This window comes from Bufo gargarizans, chromosome 2 (assembly GCF_014858855.1).
Source record: "Bufo gargarizans isolate SCDJY-AF-19 chromosome 2, ASM1485885v1, whole genome shotgun sequence".
NCBI lineage: Eukaryota > Metazoa > Chordata > Amphibia > Anura > Bufonidae > Bufo > Bufo gargarizans.
Window position 1 is genome coordinate 29,838,824 of NC_058081.1, and position 18,992 is coordinate 29,857,815.

The 18,992-nt window shown below is 44.9% G+C and overlaps 1 protein-coding gene across 1 annotated transcript in view; it reads right to left on the reverse strand.

Annotated features, from left to right (window-relative positions):
* The window catches only part of LOC122929267 (GDNF family receptor alpha-2-like), a 77,757-nt gene that overhangs the window by 19,183 nt on the left and 39,582 nt on the right, over positions 1–18,992 (reverse strand). Inside the window, exons 3-4 of the mRNA XM_044282784.1 lie at positions 1,689–1,982; positions 36–119 (exon numbers count right to left, since the gene is read on the reverse strand). Coding sequence (XP_044138719.1) covers positions 36–119; positions 1,689–1,982 — 378 coding nt within the window. The remainder of the gene's footprint in view (positions 1–35; positions 120–1,688; positions 1,983–18,992) is intronic.

Sequence of the window (18,992 nt, forward strand, 5' to 3'; positions counted from 1 at the left end):
ATTTTTATACGAGGGGCCCCTTTACTGTCACTCACCAGAGTTGATCGATGCCAGGCGAAAGATGTCTGATAAACGGGAGGTCATTGGTTCATATGGCGACGTTTCATAAAATTCATCTCCTGGGAAGACAAGTTACAATTATTTTGGCTTTTTACAATAGTCAGATGATGAATGTACAATATGTGGTGACCTCTTCTCTCCTCTGCAAATCTCCCTACATTTCCAAACATTTCCCTTTCCTGTCCCTCTAGAAATCATCATCTTGTTTATCCTTGACTTTCTGGTTTCTACAGGCCTATGGATATTTCTTCCATGACTATGAATAATATACAGAGAAGTGAAAGAACTAAATCATTCTACACTGAGACCTCCTCATTGTGACATTTAAAGCATATCTTAGGGATATGCCTAAAACCGCTATTTTTATTCCAGCCGAAAACATTTCTCATCTATCCACTAGATATCACAGGTGATATGTGTTAGATTTGGGAGTGGACTGATGAGGTACACAGCCCCATTCCCTGCAGTAGCCCAGAACATAGTTAATGAAAAGGGTTAATTGCGCCTATAATATGACATTGCTAAGTTAAATGTTGTGATTTGCTATGTTTGTATATCTAATGGCATTGTATGGACAATTAAAAGTTAAATTCTTGGCTGACTGTGTTGGGTTGCCAGGATATTAACCTAGGTCTGCCCCCTTGATTGGTGATCTCTAGTTCTGCATAAGGAAAAGTGAAGACATGTGCAGTCTCCTCAGAGCTAGGGCTGAGCTCAGTGAATGATCATCTTTAAGACTTATACAGCCAAGGAAGCACCTTTACCACAAAAGTGTTCCTGAGAGAAGGAAGTTAGAAGGTCTAGAACCCGCAAGGCAGTGCATTGGAGTCAGACAGCAAGGTATTATGCATGTTTATGGCAAAGAGACCTTACTGTTGAGAGAGGGAACATTTCAAACGCACCCCTCCGCACTCTGAGATGGTTTGGCCCACCATATCTCAAATCTGCACCCCTCAGACGGGAATTGCTGAAGTTTACAACCCTCATTAATACAACCCTCATTATTTCTATTTATTACCTGCCCTGCACCCAGGCAAACAAACAATGCCAAAGGCACCCTAACTACTACCAAGCAGGAGCCCCAACTCCCTGAGGGAAGAAAGGGTGCACCCTCTAGTCACTGCAAGGTCCCAGGGGACACCAGTATGGAGATGGCCACGGTGAACTGTAACTACCACTGCCAGCTCATAGCAACTACCACTCCCATCTTCCACGCATTTCCTGATGGGTCGCTGCACCCTCACAAATTGCACAACCACAGTAAGAGAGAGCTTGAATGGAGCAGTTGAATATGTTCTGCAAACGCTCTATTCAAGAGGACACTGCGGATGCCACCATTGGGGGCCCAGCAGTTGGACCCCCATCTAGTTAACATTTATCTACGATCCAATGGATAGGTGAAACATGTTTTGGATAGAATACCACTTTTAGGAGTGCTGTAACTGACTCAGGGGCTACAGACCTCTATTGGCCATAGGCACTGCCCTAATGCTTAAATGGCCACCCAATCCCTGTGGGCCATACAGAACATTTCTCTCATGGTTTTTGCATGGTTCATCATAATGGCATAAACAGGATCAAATCAAAACAATTTTCATCATTTTTAGGGGTTGACGACTTCTTCTCACCATCTGTCAGGCCAGCATGGATCCCCCAGTAAACTTGAAGACATTGAAGCTCCTTCTTCATTCCCCTTTGACAGCGACACATATAAAGGGCACTCTCCTGAAGCACCTCCAGAGCAGTCTTGCATTCCTGGCTGGATAGGAGGACATCACGGTCCCTCCCCCCTAGACACTGCCTCAATGTACGGAGTCGAGAGCTGCAGGACTGGTCGCTAATGCATTGCTCATTCGCTTGGATGCAGTCTGTGTGAGGCCAGGAGGCCGACGGAGACCCAGATAGAGTGAGGCTGGTCTGAGCTGGGAGGAGATAAGACATTAGTATTGGTGAACTGTAAGATATCAGATCCTCAACAGAACAAGTGAAAAGCCTTTAGACCTTTCCTAATAACATATATGGTGAGTTTTGTGGACATAACACCCAATGGGTAAAAGTTTTATTCTATTCTGCATGAACAGCATAATATTATTTTTAAAGAGATTGGTCAGGAGCTCCAAAAGTGATATGTGAGTCAGTTCCTAGAGAGGGTGGTCAATGCTATCTATTTTCCTCAGACCTTTTTGTTTTGCTGCTTTTTGGCTCATCCCTATTAGAGCTATGATGTGTGACTACAGTTTAGTTTCAGTGTTTTCAGGGAGTAGGAGGTAGTCTGAGACACGCCTCCTGTCTCTTCATTGGTTCAGGCTGCTGCTCTCTTCCTCCCCCTGCAACTCTGCCTCCTCTGATTGGCTGCAGTGTATAAACGCAAGTCCAGCACATGCCCATGAGGAAGTCAGTGCATGGAGACATGATTTACAGTAAGGGCAGCATAATCATAAAGTACTTATTACCAAACCACATATGAGATAAAGATAGCCTTAGTTCAAGGGATCCCGGAGGGTTGGTGTAGTACAACATAAAGGGGTATTCCAGTTTTAATGATAACATTATTTTACATAGAAAATAGGATGTTGAACAATTTTCGAATATACAGCATCCACTGAAAATTTCGCTCACAGACCTTTAATATTTTATCCACGTAGAAGCCTCTCCCTAAAGGAAAAAATAATGTTACGGATAGGACTAAACATGGCGTCAGTCATGTGACCCTCACAAGTATCAGGTGACCTGGCTTGGGGCTTGTCCGATTTCCGATATTGATTACCTATCCTCAGATAGTTGGGGTCCGACTTCCGGCCCAGACAATTGGCCTGAGCACTACAGGAGGAATTATAACACAGGGGGCACTACAGGGGGTCATTAATACAGACCAGAGCACTATAGGGGTCATTATAACACAGGAGGCACTACACAGGGTTATAATAATACAGGGGGCACTACAAGGGGTCATTAATATAGGCCAGACCACTATAGGGGTCATTATAACACAGGAGGCACTACACAGGGTTATAATAATACAGGGGGCAGCACTACAAGGGGTCATTAATATAGGCCAGAGCACTAAAGGGGGCATTATAACACAGGAGGCACTACATGGGGATATAATAATACAGGGGGCACTACAGGGGGGTTATAACTCCAAGAGGGCATTAGAACTTCAGGGAGCACTGTTGGGTGGCTTTATAAATATTGGAGCCACTATAGGGGGCATAACAAATACTGGGGGTACTACTGTAACTACTAGGGACAGGGGGCTTTATTACTTATTTGGGCTCTGTAGGGGTGTCTAAGAGAAGGACCTCATTACTGCTGGGGGCACTATGGCATCACTATTACTACTGGGGTCCTGTGGGGCATTATTATTAGGCACAATATGAAAGGCTATAATCGCTATTGGGGGTACTGTAGGTGGCACTATAGTATTAGGGGACCTTGGGGAGCACAGCAGGCACAGTTTTGGGGGTAGCAGCAGGATGACAATGTTGGACGGGGAGGATGATGTAAAAGTGAGGAATCTAAGATGTCTGTGTCAAACTCTGCAGAGACGAGTCACGGCAGAAAGAAGTTGTCATGGTGGTCTTGTCCAAATGGAGAAGATGAGGAAAGAGAACATCTACATCATAGGAGATGGCACTGGGTGTAATAGGTATGTGGTTCTATATTCTATTAACAATATTAATATATAATGTCTGAAATTAACGTGGCCCTTCAACACCAAACTGTTTCTGTGTGTGGCCCATTTATCTAGCCGAGTTTGGGACCCCTGGTCTAGACCCTAAGTTCTGATATGTGTGCTCCAGCGGTTACGTGCCATGTCTCTGGGGGTAACTGTACTATCTTTAGGCGGTGCTTTTAGTAAGTGTAGCACAGGGTATGCTCATAGGGGTAATTTATTTGAGTAGATGGTAGTTGGCATAAGAACTTTAAGAAAAAATGGCGTGAACTATAATACAAGGAGGATTTTTTTTTCTTTGAACTAAACTTTCATGCAATAGAAAGCTGTCCGGTTCTATCGTAGTAAATTGTTTTTCCGCAGTATAATGTCTACTGCAGCCTTCAGTAGGCATCATATCATGACTACACTGGGTTATACACATTGCGTAATTCAGTGCATTCATATGGCAGTATAGCCCAAGGCCAATGATGAAATGCCATCTTTATAGCTGCCCTATTAGTTAACATGAATACGTTAACAAGCAGCTCAGTAAAAAAAAAAAATCCCATGACTTCTATCGTCTTCTGGAGAGAACCTTATAACCATATATTCTGAAGCCATCATTGCTGGCCATTCTTCTTACCGTATTTATCAGGATTCAACACAGCTGACGACACTCATTTGCTAATCACCAGTAGTGGAAGAGAAGATCTGGGATATTTTGTATAGTTCTCAGTAACTGGAGTCAAGTATTGAAGTAATTGACAGCACCGTGTTTCATGACCAAGACACTTCCACCCGAAAGGTGCCCATACACACTTAGAACCTGATATGACCAACAAATTTCCACTCTGGACTAGACCTAGGGTTATTATCTTAGTGGTCCCCTGGTATTCATCATTTAAACCTATACTGGGATCTAGACTTTGCTGCAGGGAAGCCACCAGGGCATTACCTCCTGGAATAGTGTGGTAGGCTGCTGACCCACGAAGATCAGAGGCACCAGTTTGTGGAACCGAGGGAACAGGCAATACACATTGACAGAAAACAAGCAGAGGTCAGGGCTGGCAAACTTCCTGGGAATCTGTGAAACAATCCAAACCTCAGGGCAGGCAGCACTGGATCGGTACGGCGAACAGGCACAGGTCAGGAGACAGACAGACAAACGGATAATAGCTCTTTTACAGGCTCTAGCTAGGACCTAGCAAGATGTGTGGAGACCAATGACACAGGCAAGGACTGAAGGAAACCGCCAGGTATATGTAGAAGCAGCTGATTAGTAACTGGAAACAGCAATGCAGCAGCTCACAGAGCAGGAGAGGATTAACCCTAGCATTTCTGCATACAGCGGTACAATGAATACAAGCCCTAATTCACACACAAGAAGCCGATGCCTGCGCACACAGGACAGCAGCAGCCATGAACAGCCATTGTCACAGAATCTACTGGCCCCAGCCAATGTGTAAGGGGGTGTAATCAAGCAGAAGGTTGGTGTGGTTGGATCAGGCATGTTGGATCTCTACATGCTCGATCCAGGAGATAATCCACTGTCAGGGGAATTTACAATGTTTACGAGGGAGTCAGGTGTAATAGCTGTCGACTGAACATCCATGATAAATATGAATAAATGAAAATAATATACTATATAGTACATGACGATCACTTTCTAAAAAACGTTAGAACCAGCCCTGTACCTCACATGGATCCAGATATCTACCCATTGATTGCTTCAATTGCTCTGCCACGTTTATTTCAGTGGGCATGCCCTTTCTGCTGCAGAGTGGGGGGGAGTCTTTTCTCAGTGGGTGTGTCCTTTCTGCTGCAGAGTGGGGGGGTCTATTCTCAGTGGGTGTGTCCTTTCTGCTGCAGCTCTCTCTTTCTCTGTAACTGTCACCTCTATAAGAAATTAGGGTAGGTGGCAGTTGAAGTACGGAGTGAGCATGTGTGTCCACCTCAGTGAGCTGGACGGGGAAATAAGGAAAAGAACAAACAGCAGGTGGCGCTATATAGGGAAATTTCATTGAATAGCTCATTGGCTGTACAAATATTTTAATTACATGCAGTTACAAAAGTATTCAGATACAGGTGCTGGTGTGAAAACTATAGAATATTTTTTGTATTTAAATGTATGTGCCGCTTAACCTGCTATGACCTGCATTTGATATGTAAGCCAGACCTAGTCTCTTAATGTCTCATGTCAGTCCCCCAGGACTAATTAAACTAGGAGGAATCTCATCTAGTGCCATCTAACTAGCATTGCGCTGTCATTGAGTGGATCCCTATGGACTGTTGGGAGACTGTAGACATACATGAAGATGGCCAGGCAGATCCATTATAATATAACAATTATCTATCACACAGCCAAGACATGATGGGTTGCTCAAAACATACACTTAAAAAAAAAAAAAAAAAATGAAAAAACAAGTACAGTATCATAAAAACGAGTAAACGGGGGCAAGCACAGAAGACCTGGATAATAGATGTGATTTATGAGCTACACTGGAGACTATTATTTTCCACACACGATCCACTTCATTCTACGCTTTCCTCAGAAATGGATGCATCTCCTAATATTAATATTAATGGATATTTGCTAGCATTACATTCCTGTGCAAAATGTCCATTGCAATACAACACAAGTTATATATAGGAGCGGGGTCCCTTATTCAGGACCCCCATCTATTGACCAGAACAGAGAGCGGCTACAAAGGGTGTCATTGTCCTGGGGCATTATTATTATAGGTGAGAACATTCATGGACCCTGGAGATTGAGGGGGTCTAAGAGGATATCAGTAATATAAATGACCACTGCCATTTGTGGTGATACAGTATAAGTGCTGGGAGGCGAGTATATCCCACACAGATACCTCAGCTGGGTGAGATAATTAAAATCCAGAAAGCTGCAGTGGTTTCAGCAAAATGTCGTTTGCTGAGACAGTTTTGTCTAGATGTTGTTCTGGGCTGTTTTTTTATGTGGACTGGGGGTTAGGTTTGGTAGTGGGATCTGCCAGTCCACACCCTTCCACTACGTGTATTGTCTTTTGCCGGAGGTCATCGCAGGTGAGAGACTGCTGGACCGTATATGGCTGAGGAAGCCAGATCTAATCTTGTGTGTGAACGGCGGTCTATAGGTGAGGTAGAGACAACACGTGTATTAGGTAGAGCCCGGACGAGCAGGTGTTTATTTTCGATGTTTATGTGTGTGATGAAGTGCCCAAATAAAGCACCTTTTGGACTTGAACCCCGTTTTCAGAGGAGAAGTCTGTGATTGCGACCCCCTGAGAGCGAGAGCGATCCCTTACACATTTTTAGGAACTTGTTACAGCCTGATACTGCCTCTGTCTCTGGAGGACCCGGCACGTCTGTCCCTTACATAGACAGCTCATTGATTTTAGCAGGAACTGTGTAATACTTAATTTCCCCTGTGGTGGCACTGCAGGGAAATTGATCGCTGAGGGTTCTAGCAGGAGGATGCGCTCTTGTCCAAAGTAGACAACCATTTTAAAGAACCATTGGGGGTTATTTATTAAACTAGTGTAAAGTAGAACTGGCTCAGTTGCCCATATCAACCAATCAGATTCCACCTTTCATTCTCTAAAGGAGCTGTCTAAAATTAAAGGAGGAATCTGATTGGTTGCTATGGGCAGCTAAGCCAGTTCTACTTTACACCAGTTTGATAAATGACCCCACATATTTTCAGATGAAGGGAGTGATTTTCCATGGGCACAATTGTTTCTATTGTCGTACAGTATGATGATTCTTCTTATCTTGATAGATTTTGGTTATTTTTTTAACCATTTATACACAGTTAGGCCTTATTTATCAAAACTATCTGCCAGGAAAACTGGCCTTGTTGCCCCTAGCAGCCAGTCACAATGCCACTTTCATTTTAGGTAAAATGAAAGCTGTGTTGTGGTTCCTTACTATGGGCAACAAGGCCAGTTTTCCTGGCAGATAGTTTTGATAAATGAGGCCCAGTGTATTTGTTCTTTTTAGGACTATTGGACTATAAGCATGAAACAAATAGTAAAAAAATCAAATATATATAAAATGTATCATAAATCATATAGAAAACACTACGAACAGAATTTATATTTCTGTCCAGTTCTTTAAAGTTCATTTTCATATATAGGTGGTCATTAATGGAGATTAGCTTTTTCTTGATATCCCCCCCCCCCCTCCCAAACACCACTGGAGGATACGCCCAATTTGCACCTCGTCATAAATTACCGTATTTTTTGCTTTATAAGACACCTGATTATAAGAGACACCTAGGTTTTAGAGGAGGAAAATCTGAAAAAAATATATTTTTCATCTGACATAATCTTCATCAGACCCCCAATCTTTATCAGACCTCACATCATACCCCCCAATCTTTATCAGACCTCAGATTAAACCCCATTCTTTATCAGACCTCACATCATACCCCCCAATCTTTATCAGACCTCACATCAGACTCCAATCTTTATCAGACCTCACATCATACCCCCCAATCTTTATCAGACTTCCGATTAGACCCCACAATCAGACCTCCAATGTGTATCAAACCTCACATCATACCCCCCAATCTTTTTCAGACCTCAGATTAGACCCCCATTCTTTATCAGACCTCACATCAGACTCCAATCTTTATCAGACCTCACATCAGACCCCAATCTTTATCAGACCTCAGATTAGACCCCCATTCTTTATCAAACCTCACATCAGACTCCAATCTTTATCAGACCTCACATCAGACCCCAATCTTTACCAGACCTCAGATTAGACCCCCATTCTTTATCAGACCTCAGATTAAACCCCATTCTTTATCAGACCTCACATCATACCCCCAATCTTTATCAGACCTCAGATTAGACCCCCATTCTTTGTCAGACCTCACATCAGACTCCAATCTTTATCAGACCTCACATCTGACCCCAATCTTTATCAGACTTCAGATTAGACCCCACAAACAGACCTTTAATTTGTATCAGACCTCAGATCAGATCCAAAATCCTCATCAGACCTCAGATCAGACCCAAAATCCTCATCAGACCTCAGATCAGATATAAAATAAATAAATGAATTTACCTCTCCTGCTCTGGATGGCACACTCTTCCCCCGCCTACATGTACTGCGTCTTGAAGCTATGTGCAGTCAGGCCTCAGATGACCAGGGAGGGATGAGTACAGCCAGCGCTAGCAGCGCTACAGTCATTAGCTAACAAAGTGCAAAACAGTGATAATAATGTGACATCAATGACAAAAATCCTGGACTACCTCAGATATAACGCGTAGATCTGGAACATAAAAGCATTAACTATAAGTGAACCATGCCATGATGAAGACCCCCAAAAAATGGAAAGCCTCACATGTGCGCTATGGAATGATCCCCACGCGTATTGCTGATATCACAGCTTCATCGGGGTAAATAAGCAATGGAAGATGTCCCATATCTATACCAATAAGAGCCAGACACCTACAACATGTGCTACGTGGCTAGTGTTATTTCATTATAGCTTTTTTTTGTTTGTTTTCTACTTTTGCTTCACTTTATATGTTTTTTCCTGAGACGGGGACTGTTACAGCAGCCTCAGTTCAACAGGAAAAGAGCCCGGATAATGCAAGCAACAGTCGTGCCGGATCTGCCGCTATTATAGGCAACACTGATCACTGCCTATTCAAAGATCGAGAGGGCAGAATCAGTAACAACGTTCATCCTCGGCGTCCTCTACTGGGAGCCTGGCGGCCTCTGCACCTGGACGACTCTTCGGGAAGCCGCTATTCTGAATCACTGTTTTTACGTCACTCTGCAGAATAAACCATAATGGTGGTTGTTAAGGGGTTAATTAGCAGCGACATTTCGAAGTTGGTTGGATTCTTGTTCGTACCGAAGGAAAAAAATGATTTGTGCCATGGACATAATGACTATCATTAACGATTCCAGTTCACGGTTGGGCTGTTGATGATTCCAGTTCCGTCTATGACCAGATACAAGATAATTGTTGCCCCTTCCAGTACGGATCACAACCCCCATCGTCCCTGGTGTCCCTGTCCTATTTTCCTCTTTTTGCTATTTCATGGTTTTTCTCCATTCCCTTTCTCCTCCGTTGCTTTTTTTTCCCTCTCTAGTCAAATGCCTGTGGCTTTCCGCCTCTCACCGCATTCCCTCGGTGGATGTGGCTTTTGCTATTTAGTCACCGAGGGGACAAAATTCAATTTGATAACTTTGCTAATCCAGCATTTAAGAAACTGCTTTATCAGTTACCCAGGGAGGAGGGGAAGGAGGCCATCGGGGGAGAGCTGTGCAGCATCAGATAGGAGGAGGGGGATGCGAGGGAACGCGTTGGAGGAACGGCTCATGTTGGGAAACATCACAGTCCATCAAACACATCAGGCTGAGATTTTGATTTTCACATCAGAGGCAAGCTGGTTAAGGCCTTATTGATCTAAGGAATTGTGAACTGCAGGACTCTAAGGGCAATAACCTAGAACCAGGGGGTACAAAGTAATGACAACTATAGCTTTGAGCAGGAAATGTGCCTGAAGGGGTTGTCACTTCTCTTCCTTCACACAGTGGTGTCACGGCTGATCGGGGTCCTCCAAACCTAGAGCAGTATTTTAGGGTTATGAAAAAGGGACAACTTCTTTTGGTGTCTGAGGCAGGGGATCCAGAATGGATCCCACCCCCGTGGACTATCAGTGAGCCACCGTGTGCACGTTTCGCCCTGCTGAGCATGCAAGTCATATTTAATGGGATTATAGATAGATAGGTAACAAATGTCGGCTCACTGGGCATCTGACGCTGGGACCTCCAGTGATCCTGAAAATGGTGGCCCTTGAGTCTCTTCTCTGAATGGTACTGCACATGATGGTCCACTGCTCCATTACCTTCTATGGGGCATATGAATGAGCACTATTCCTTCTTTCTGACCCATGACTTGGGGAGTCTGGGGATCAGCAGTGGTCACTGGAGGTCCTATGCTGTGAACAGGTGATATATACTTTTCTTGGTGTAACCCCTTTAAAGGTAATTGCTCCTCCTTTCATGACGCCCTAAGCAGCTGCCTCATCCACCTGGCCCTTACGTGTCAGTAATTGCTACACCTATGGGACCATAATGAGGAGGTGCTGGTTTTGCAGGGTATATTCCCTAATCACCAATGTATAAAAAGGAAAAATTGGGACATTTAAGCCCTTCCTCTTTGGACCACCCCAAAAATACCAGAACACCCAGTACACCCAACTCCCTTTGGTGGGACAGTTCAAGGGATTGTTCTACCAAAATTGGGTGGGGCAAGTAAGAAGTGGAGCAGTTGCCCATACCGACCAATCAGATTGCTTCTTTTATTTTCAAACGCATCTCCAGAAGATGAGAGCTGGAGTCTGATTGGTTGCTATGAGCAACTGCTTCATTTTTCTTTGCACAAGTTTATATAATTTTCTCTCATTAAAATTGGACATGAAGAGATTAGTGAACCACAATACATTTGTGTAAAATCCATACTACTAAACTTGTCATAGACCTTCGATGGAAACCAGTACTGGGTGGACAGGGGCGGCGTACAGAGCTACCGCAAAACCAATGCAAAATCTCTAACAGGGCTCCCAACCTACCATGTATGATTTATAATACTGCCATCTTTTTTTGGGCCCCCTAAGGGCCCAAGTGTGACTGCTATCTCTGCACCCCCTACAGTTGTGCCCCTGGTGGACCACACTTTTGGTCATTACCATTACAACCATATAAAAACATACCCAGAATAACTGTTGTCAATAAGAGGAGGTGTATTGCAGCTAGAGCAACCACCATGGGGGAGGGGGGTGATCTGATTGGTGGGGGTCCGGCACCGAGGACCCCCACCGGTCAGCAACTTGAAAAGGCACTGGCTCTCCTGTGAGTGCTCATCAAGCACAGCGCCTTAAATTGTATAACAGTTGGGCTTGGTATCGCAGCTCAGGCCCATTGAAGTGAATAAGGCTGACGTCTGTGCCGTCCCGTTCTATTAATATCAGATTGTTGGGGGTCCAAGACCTTCCAGTGGCGTAGGGATCGCCATAGCAGCCACAGCAATGGCTATGAGGCCCTACGCCACTGGGGGCCCGGGCCGCCGGCTGAGGATTTTTTTTTAAATCATGTGGCGGTGCGATAGGGAGCAGCCTCTTCCTCCAACCAACCTTCCCCCCATCATTGGTGGCAGCGGCAGTTCCAATCAGAGTCCCAGCAACTCACAGGTCTGTGCGGAGCATTGCTTATGCTTACAGCAATGCGCCGCACAGACCTGTGACGAGTTACAAGAAGGAGGAGCGCTGGGCGGCCACAGCGCATGTAAGTGTGCTGCTGCAGAGTAACTGGCCATGGCAGACAGGACTTCAGTAGCGTCCTGGCTGTCATGGTAACCGATCGGAGCCCCAGCATTACACTGCTGGGACTCCGATCGGAACTGCCGCTGCCACCAATAATGGGGGGGGGGGGAGAGGGCCCACTGCCCACCCACCAATGGTTTTAATACTGGGGGGGGGAGGCTCACTGCCCACCAATGATTTTAATACCGGGGGGGGGGGGCAGGGCGCACTGCCCACCAATGATTTTAATACTTATGAGGGGAAGGGGCAGGGCGCACTGCCCACCAATGATTTTAATACTTGGGAGGGGAAGGGGGAGGTCTCACTGCCCACCAATGATTTTAATACTGGGTAGGGGGGGGGGGCGATACACTGCCCACCAATGATTTTAATATGGGGGGGTGCACTGCCCACCAATGATTTTAATACTGGGGGGAGGGCGCACTGCCCACCAATGATTTTAATACCGGGGAGGGGGATGCACTGCCCACCAATGATTTTAATAACGGGGAGGGGGGGAGGGAGCCCTGGGGGCTGATGGAGAGGCACTGGGGCTGATGGAGAGGCACTGGGGGCTGGTGAGAGGCACTGGGGGCTGGTATGAGGCTACTGGGGGCTGCTATGAGGCATGGGGCTCTTATCTGAGGTCTGATTGAGGGTCATTCATATTGGGGTCTGAGCTGAGATGTGATCTGAGGTCTTATTAACATTGGGGATCTTATTGGGGCTTTTAGCTGAGGTCTGATTAACATTGGGGGTCTGATTGGTGGTCTGACCTGAGGTGTAATGAAAAATATTTTTTTTCCGGAGCAGCTTGGAGAAAAAAGGCCTAACAGTCTCCCACACTCCTTCTGTCCAGCCAAGCGAGCCAGCACCCCTGAGGCTAAGGCTACTTTCACACTAGCATTCGGGGTTCTGCTTTTGAGTTCCATTTGAAGGCTCTCACAAGCGGCCCCGAACGCATCCGTCCAGCCCTAATGCATTCTGAGTGGATGCGGATCCGCTCAGAATGCATCAGTCTGGCACCGTCTGTCCTCTGCTCAGCAGGCGGACACCCGAACGCAGCTTGCAGTGTTCGGGTGTCCGCCTGGCCGTGCGGAGCCAAAGGGATCCGTCCAGAGTTACAATGGAAGTCAATGGGGGTGGATCCATTCGAAGGTGACACAATATGGTGCATTTTTCAAACGGATCCGCCCCCCATTGACTTTCAATGTAAAGTCTGGACGGATCCGTCTGAATGCAAATTGTACTTAGACTTTTTTACTAAAATATAATGCAGACGGTTCCGTCTGAACGGATACCATCGTTTGCATTATAGGAGCGGATCCGTCTGTACAAATACCAAGTGTAAAAGTAGCCTAAGCCTGTCAGCACTCCTGAGGCCAGGCGAGCCAGCACCCCTGAGGCCAGGCGAGCCAGCACCCCTGAGTCTTCAGAACTGTAAGTAAATTATATATAAGGGGAGCTTATAATATGAAAGAGACGATTGCGTCTGAACAGACATATATAGCGCAAATTCCAGTTTTTGTTAACATTTTATGTTGCACTGAATTTTCTGCGAAATATATATACATGTGTATCAGCATCAGATATATACCCCTTACTCTCCCTAATACCCAAACTACACAAGATACATATCCCTACCTTCTGTCTAATACACATACACACCCAACGATATGTACTTTCACCTTCTTGTGTTACAGACCCCTGTACAATTTAACAAACTTCTTTAATACACAGACATTTACAGGGAGTGCAGAATTATTAGGCAAGTTGTATTTTTGAGGATTAATTTTATTATTGAACAACTACCATGTTCTCAATGAACCCAAAAAACTCATTAATATCAAAGCTGAATATTTTTGGAAGTAGTTTTTAGTTTGTTTTTAGTTTTAGCTATTTTAGGGGGATATCTGTGTGTGCAGGTGACTATTACTGTGCATAATTATTAGGCAACTTAACAAAAAACAAATATATACCGATTCTAATTATTTATTTTTACCAGTGAAACCAATATAACATCTCAACATTCACAAATATACATTTCTGACATTCAAAAACAAAACAAAAACAAATCAGTGACCAATATAGCCACCTTTCTTTGCAAGGACACTCAAAAGCCTGCCATCCATGGATTCTGTCAGTGTTTTGATCTGTTCACCATCAACATTGCGTGCAGCAGCAACCACAGCCTCCCAGACACTGTTCAGAGAGGTGTACTGTTTTCCCTCCTTGTAAATCTCACATTTGATGATGGACCACAGGTTCTCAATGGGGTTCAGATCAGGTGAACAAGGAGGCCATGTCATTAGATTTTCTTCTTTTATACCCTTTCTTGCCAGCCATGCTGTGGAGTACTTGGACGCGTGTGATGGAGCATTGTCCTGCATGAAAATCATGTTTTTCTTGAAGGATGCAGACTTCTTCCTGTACCACTGCTTGAAGAAGGTGTCTTCCAGAAACTGGCAGTAGGACTGGGAGTTGAGCTTGACTCCATCCTCAAACCGAAAAGGCCCCACAAGCTCATCTTTGATGATACCAGCCCAAACCAGTACTCCACCTCCACCTTGCTGGCGTCTGAGTCGGACTGGAGCTCTCTGCCCTTTACCAATCCAGCCACGGGCCCATCCATCTGGCCTATCAAGACTCACTCTCATTTCATCAGTCCATAAAACCTTAGAAAAATCAGTCTTGAGATATTTCTTGGCCCAGTCTTGACGTTTCAGCTTGTGTGTCTTGTTCAGTGGTGGTCGTCTTTCAGCCTTTCTTACCTTGGCCATGTCTCTGAGTATTGCACACCTTGTGCTTTTGGGCACTCCAGTGATGTTGCAGCTCTGAAATATGGCCAAACTGGTGGCAAGTGGCATCTTGGCAGCTGCACGCTTGACTTTTCTCAGTTCATGGGCAGTTATTTTGCGCCTTGGTTTTTCCACACGCTTCTTGCGACCCTGTTGACTATTGTGAATGAAACGCTTGATTGTTCGATGATCACGCTTCAGAAGCTTTGCAATTTTAAGAGTGCTGCATCCCTCTGCAAGATATCTCACTATTTTTGACTTTTCTGAGCCTGTCAAGTCCTTCTTTTGACCCATTTTGCCAAAGGAAAGGAAGTTGCCTAATAATTATGCACACCTGATATAGGGTGTTGATGTCATTAGACCACACCCCTTCTCATTACAGAGATGCACATCACCTAATATGCTTAATTGGTAGTAGGCTTTCGAGCCTATACAGCTTGGAGTAAGACAACATGCATAAAGAGGATGATGTGGTCAAAATACTCATTTGCCTAATAATTCTGCACTCCCTGTAGATTCATCCATTTCCTACACTGGCACAAATGCGTTGCCAGTGACCAACTGTCTGTGCTCAGTCCTAAGCGTAACCATCGCAAGTGTATGAGGAGCTGCGGATGTGGCGGCGAGGTCCGAGAGGTATGTGGGGGTTGGAGATCCGGGAAGGGGGGGCCCCATAATTTTTTTTTGCTATGGGGCCCAGTCATTTCTAGCTACGCCCCTGAGACCTTCCCCCATCTCCTCGCCCCGATCAGCTCTTTCAGGCTGACAAAGCAGTGTTCGGAGCTGGAGGAAGAAGCGGCTGAGCTTCAATGTGACATTGTCAGTGTACAGGGGCTTCTGCTTCTGCTCCATAAACTGTTAGTGCCCGAAACAGCTGATCGGGGCGTGTTCTGGGTGTTGGACCCCCACCGATCTGATACTGATGACCTATCTGGAGGATAGTTCCTCCATATCTGTAGCCTGGATATCTGGACCCCTTTAAATTAGCAAACCATTGATCTAAATGGGAATCCACACTGTAATTCATGCGGCCAGGATTTTTCTGCACACAGATATGGAATTTGTACCATGGAAAAAAAAATCCAATTATTGCTGTGGTTTCCATGCACAAACCGTGGTATGTGGTCACCTGCAGATCAACCCCATTGAATGGTATTAGATACAACTGCAAATCTACGGCCTTGGACCTCCCCCGCGGGTTCCGTGGTGCAGTTTTTCAACGGAAGAGTCCGCAGTGTGAACCTGCCTTTATAATGCAGGAACTGTGCTGTATGGCAATATAATCTGTATATAAAAGTAGTCGTGTGGTTGTCAGGTCAGTTGTAGGGGCCCGCCCCTGATCAAGTTATGGGACACGGTCTACGACAAGCGAGGACTCTGGGAGAGAGGTTGTTAAATTCTAAACTCGAGAACCGTCTACGTCCACCCTTCACTGGTCTGCAGACTCTTGCTCTTCAGATGCATTGTTCTGTCTCTTCGCAGAACATGTGCAGTGTCCTGAAACACACTGCTTAAGGCTACATGCACACAAACGTATTTTGTTTCCGTGTCCGTCCCGTTTATTTTGCGGATAGGATGCGGACCCATTCATTTCAATGGGTCAGCAAAAAATGCGGATGGCATACGGACGTCATCCGTTTTTTTTTGCGGACCACAAAACCCTGCTCTCTGAGAGGAAGAGAAGAAGGAGGAGGGGAGTGTGAAAAGCTGCACCTCAGCAGCCATTTTGGAGAGTTATCTAAACTCCAGAGTTAGTTCCATGTGTAACACCCCCGAGTGGTGTTGCCATTCCTATACCCTGCTACTGTCCTTACTGGTCTAACATAAAGTCATCTATGCATTATGTTCCATGTCCTCTCCATAATGTGCATCTATAATAATGTTTGCAACTGTTTCGAACATGTAATATGCCTGGTTCACCAGCAGGTGGTAGCAAGCCTGGCAGAGCTGTAATACTGTAGAATGGAGCTAACCATTCCATTCTAACCCCCCTCTGGAGAGAAGTGGGCGAGTCCTATTTCCTGCAGGAAGGGTGGGGACCAGTTAGAACTGGTTCTAGTTCTAGTCGTTGTGTGTGTGCTGGTAGGGACTCCATGTTAGAGCTCACCGAATTCTACCACATCCCTTGGCTGAACATAAGCCCGACCAAAGAGTGAAGCACAGCATCACGAAGAAAGCAAAGACAGTAATTAAGCTTGTTAGGAAAGCAGAGTAAGATATAGCAGAGTTAAGTTTGCCTGCCCTTTTAATGCTAAAGCCTGCTGGAACCAAGATAAAGCCTGAAATCTGTTTCGGAAAAAACGTTTACTCAAGTAAAGCTGCCATTGAACTTCATCTCAAGGTCTGGACTCAATTTCTTCCTTAATCCCTCAATTGTTCCCTTTATTTATTGCTTCAGAGCCAAAGCCTGGGGTCCAGCGGTATCCAGGTAGGAGCACCGTGACATACATACAGAGGATACAGAAGTATATGACTATACAGTACAGCAGCCTCCCGGCAGAGCGTGCAATTCTCTCATTAATGCTATGCAGAGCGTGGCCCCCGTGCTTGGCGCTGGCTACTAATGAAGTCCTGTGGGGACTCCCTAGCTCTGATAGAGAGAATGGGGGCAGTGTCTGGACAGATGTGGGACAGTCAATGGGATCGGGATGAGGAAAAAGATGACTTTAGAGGTGACTTTCACTAACTATTGCTAGAACCGAAATCTCGCCTGTCACATGCAGACGACTACTCAGGATCTATTGTTCGTGTTAACATGGAGAGCGGCACAGCTCAAGGACAAATTCAGCTCTGCTTCATCTATACATAGACATATATTTGTATTTACTCTTGGAACAACTTCTTTTTCCAATTACAGCTACAATATCCTGTGGTTCTCTCTATGGTATATTATTTATATTCTGCTTTCTCCATCTGTTTTAGGTAAAGCTTGGTGCCAAACAATATGGCCGCCATTACAGCTCCTATGGCAGTTCAGCAATGAGAGAATGATCAGCACATATTACCAAACATTTAGTAGTCAGGAAGGCTGAGTGAGGGCAGAGCTAGGCACCAGAGGCATGTGCCCCATCAGCACCCCCGAATGGCACCTATGCTGAGTAGAACACAGAAGAATTGACATAAAGGGGCGATTCAAATATTTACTGCAGATTGGACGGAGTCTGAATATGATCTAACGAAAATATCACTTGAGGGGGCATTGAGGATAAGCATCTGATCGTAGGGGGCACGACCACCATCAAACATGTGTGACCACTCCATTCATACCCCCAGGAACTGGTATGTATCCATAATATAGTACTCCAAGTGCCTAGAAACTCCTCTCTGACCCATTAATTAGAAAAGCAACAAGTTGAATCATAATTGTGTCACCACCAGGGGGAGCTCACTGCATGATGATTTATCATTGAATTCCATTTCAGCTGTATACATTATTATGAAGTAAGCTCCCCCTAGTGGCAGCTGCAGACAGAGGGATTTTTTATTTTATTTGGAGTTCTGTACCCCTATAAAGAATTGAGATAGAATGAAAAATATACAGGTACAAGTCCTGCCTTTCCCACCACCATTAACCCCACCACTGTCATAAAACAACTGGAATATTGGATATTAAACATTATAGATTTTATATTATTTATATGAATCCATAGCTAGCAACGTTACTCCTTCAATGTTAACCCTTCATTATCCTAGGGCCTAGACCCCCATAGATATTAGGAGGGATCCAGGTGCTAGGGAGCAGGACACCGGGCATTCTGGGAGCATTATAGGGATTGGATAACCCCTTTATTCTATAGCTAGCAATGTTACTTCTTCAATATTACCCCTTAGTTACCCTAGACCACCATAGATATTTGGAGTGAAGCGGGTGCTGGGAAGCAGGTAAGTATAATCTATATGAGGGGCCTGGGCATTCTGGGGGTCATTATAGGAATTGGATAACCCCTTTAATCCATAGCTAGCAACGTTACTCTTTCAATATTACCACTTCATTACCCTAGACCACCATAGATGTTAGGTGTTAACTGCTAAACCACTCTAGACCACTGGAAATAGTATAAGAAAACTATCCCCAAAACCACCTATTATAAAAATGTGTGATATAATACATTTAGAAAGTTGGCAGACTGAGTATAATCAGGGGCATTTTGC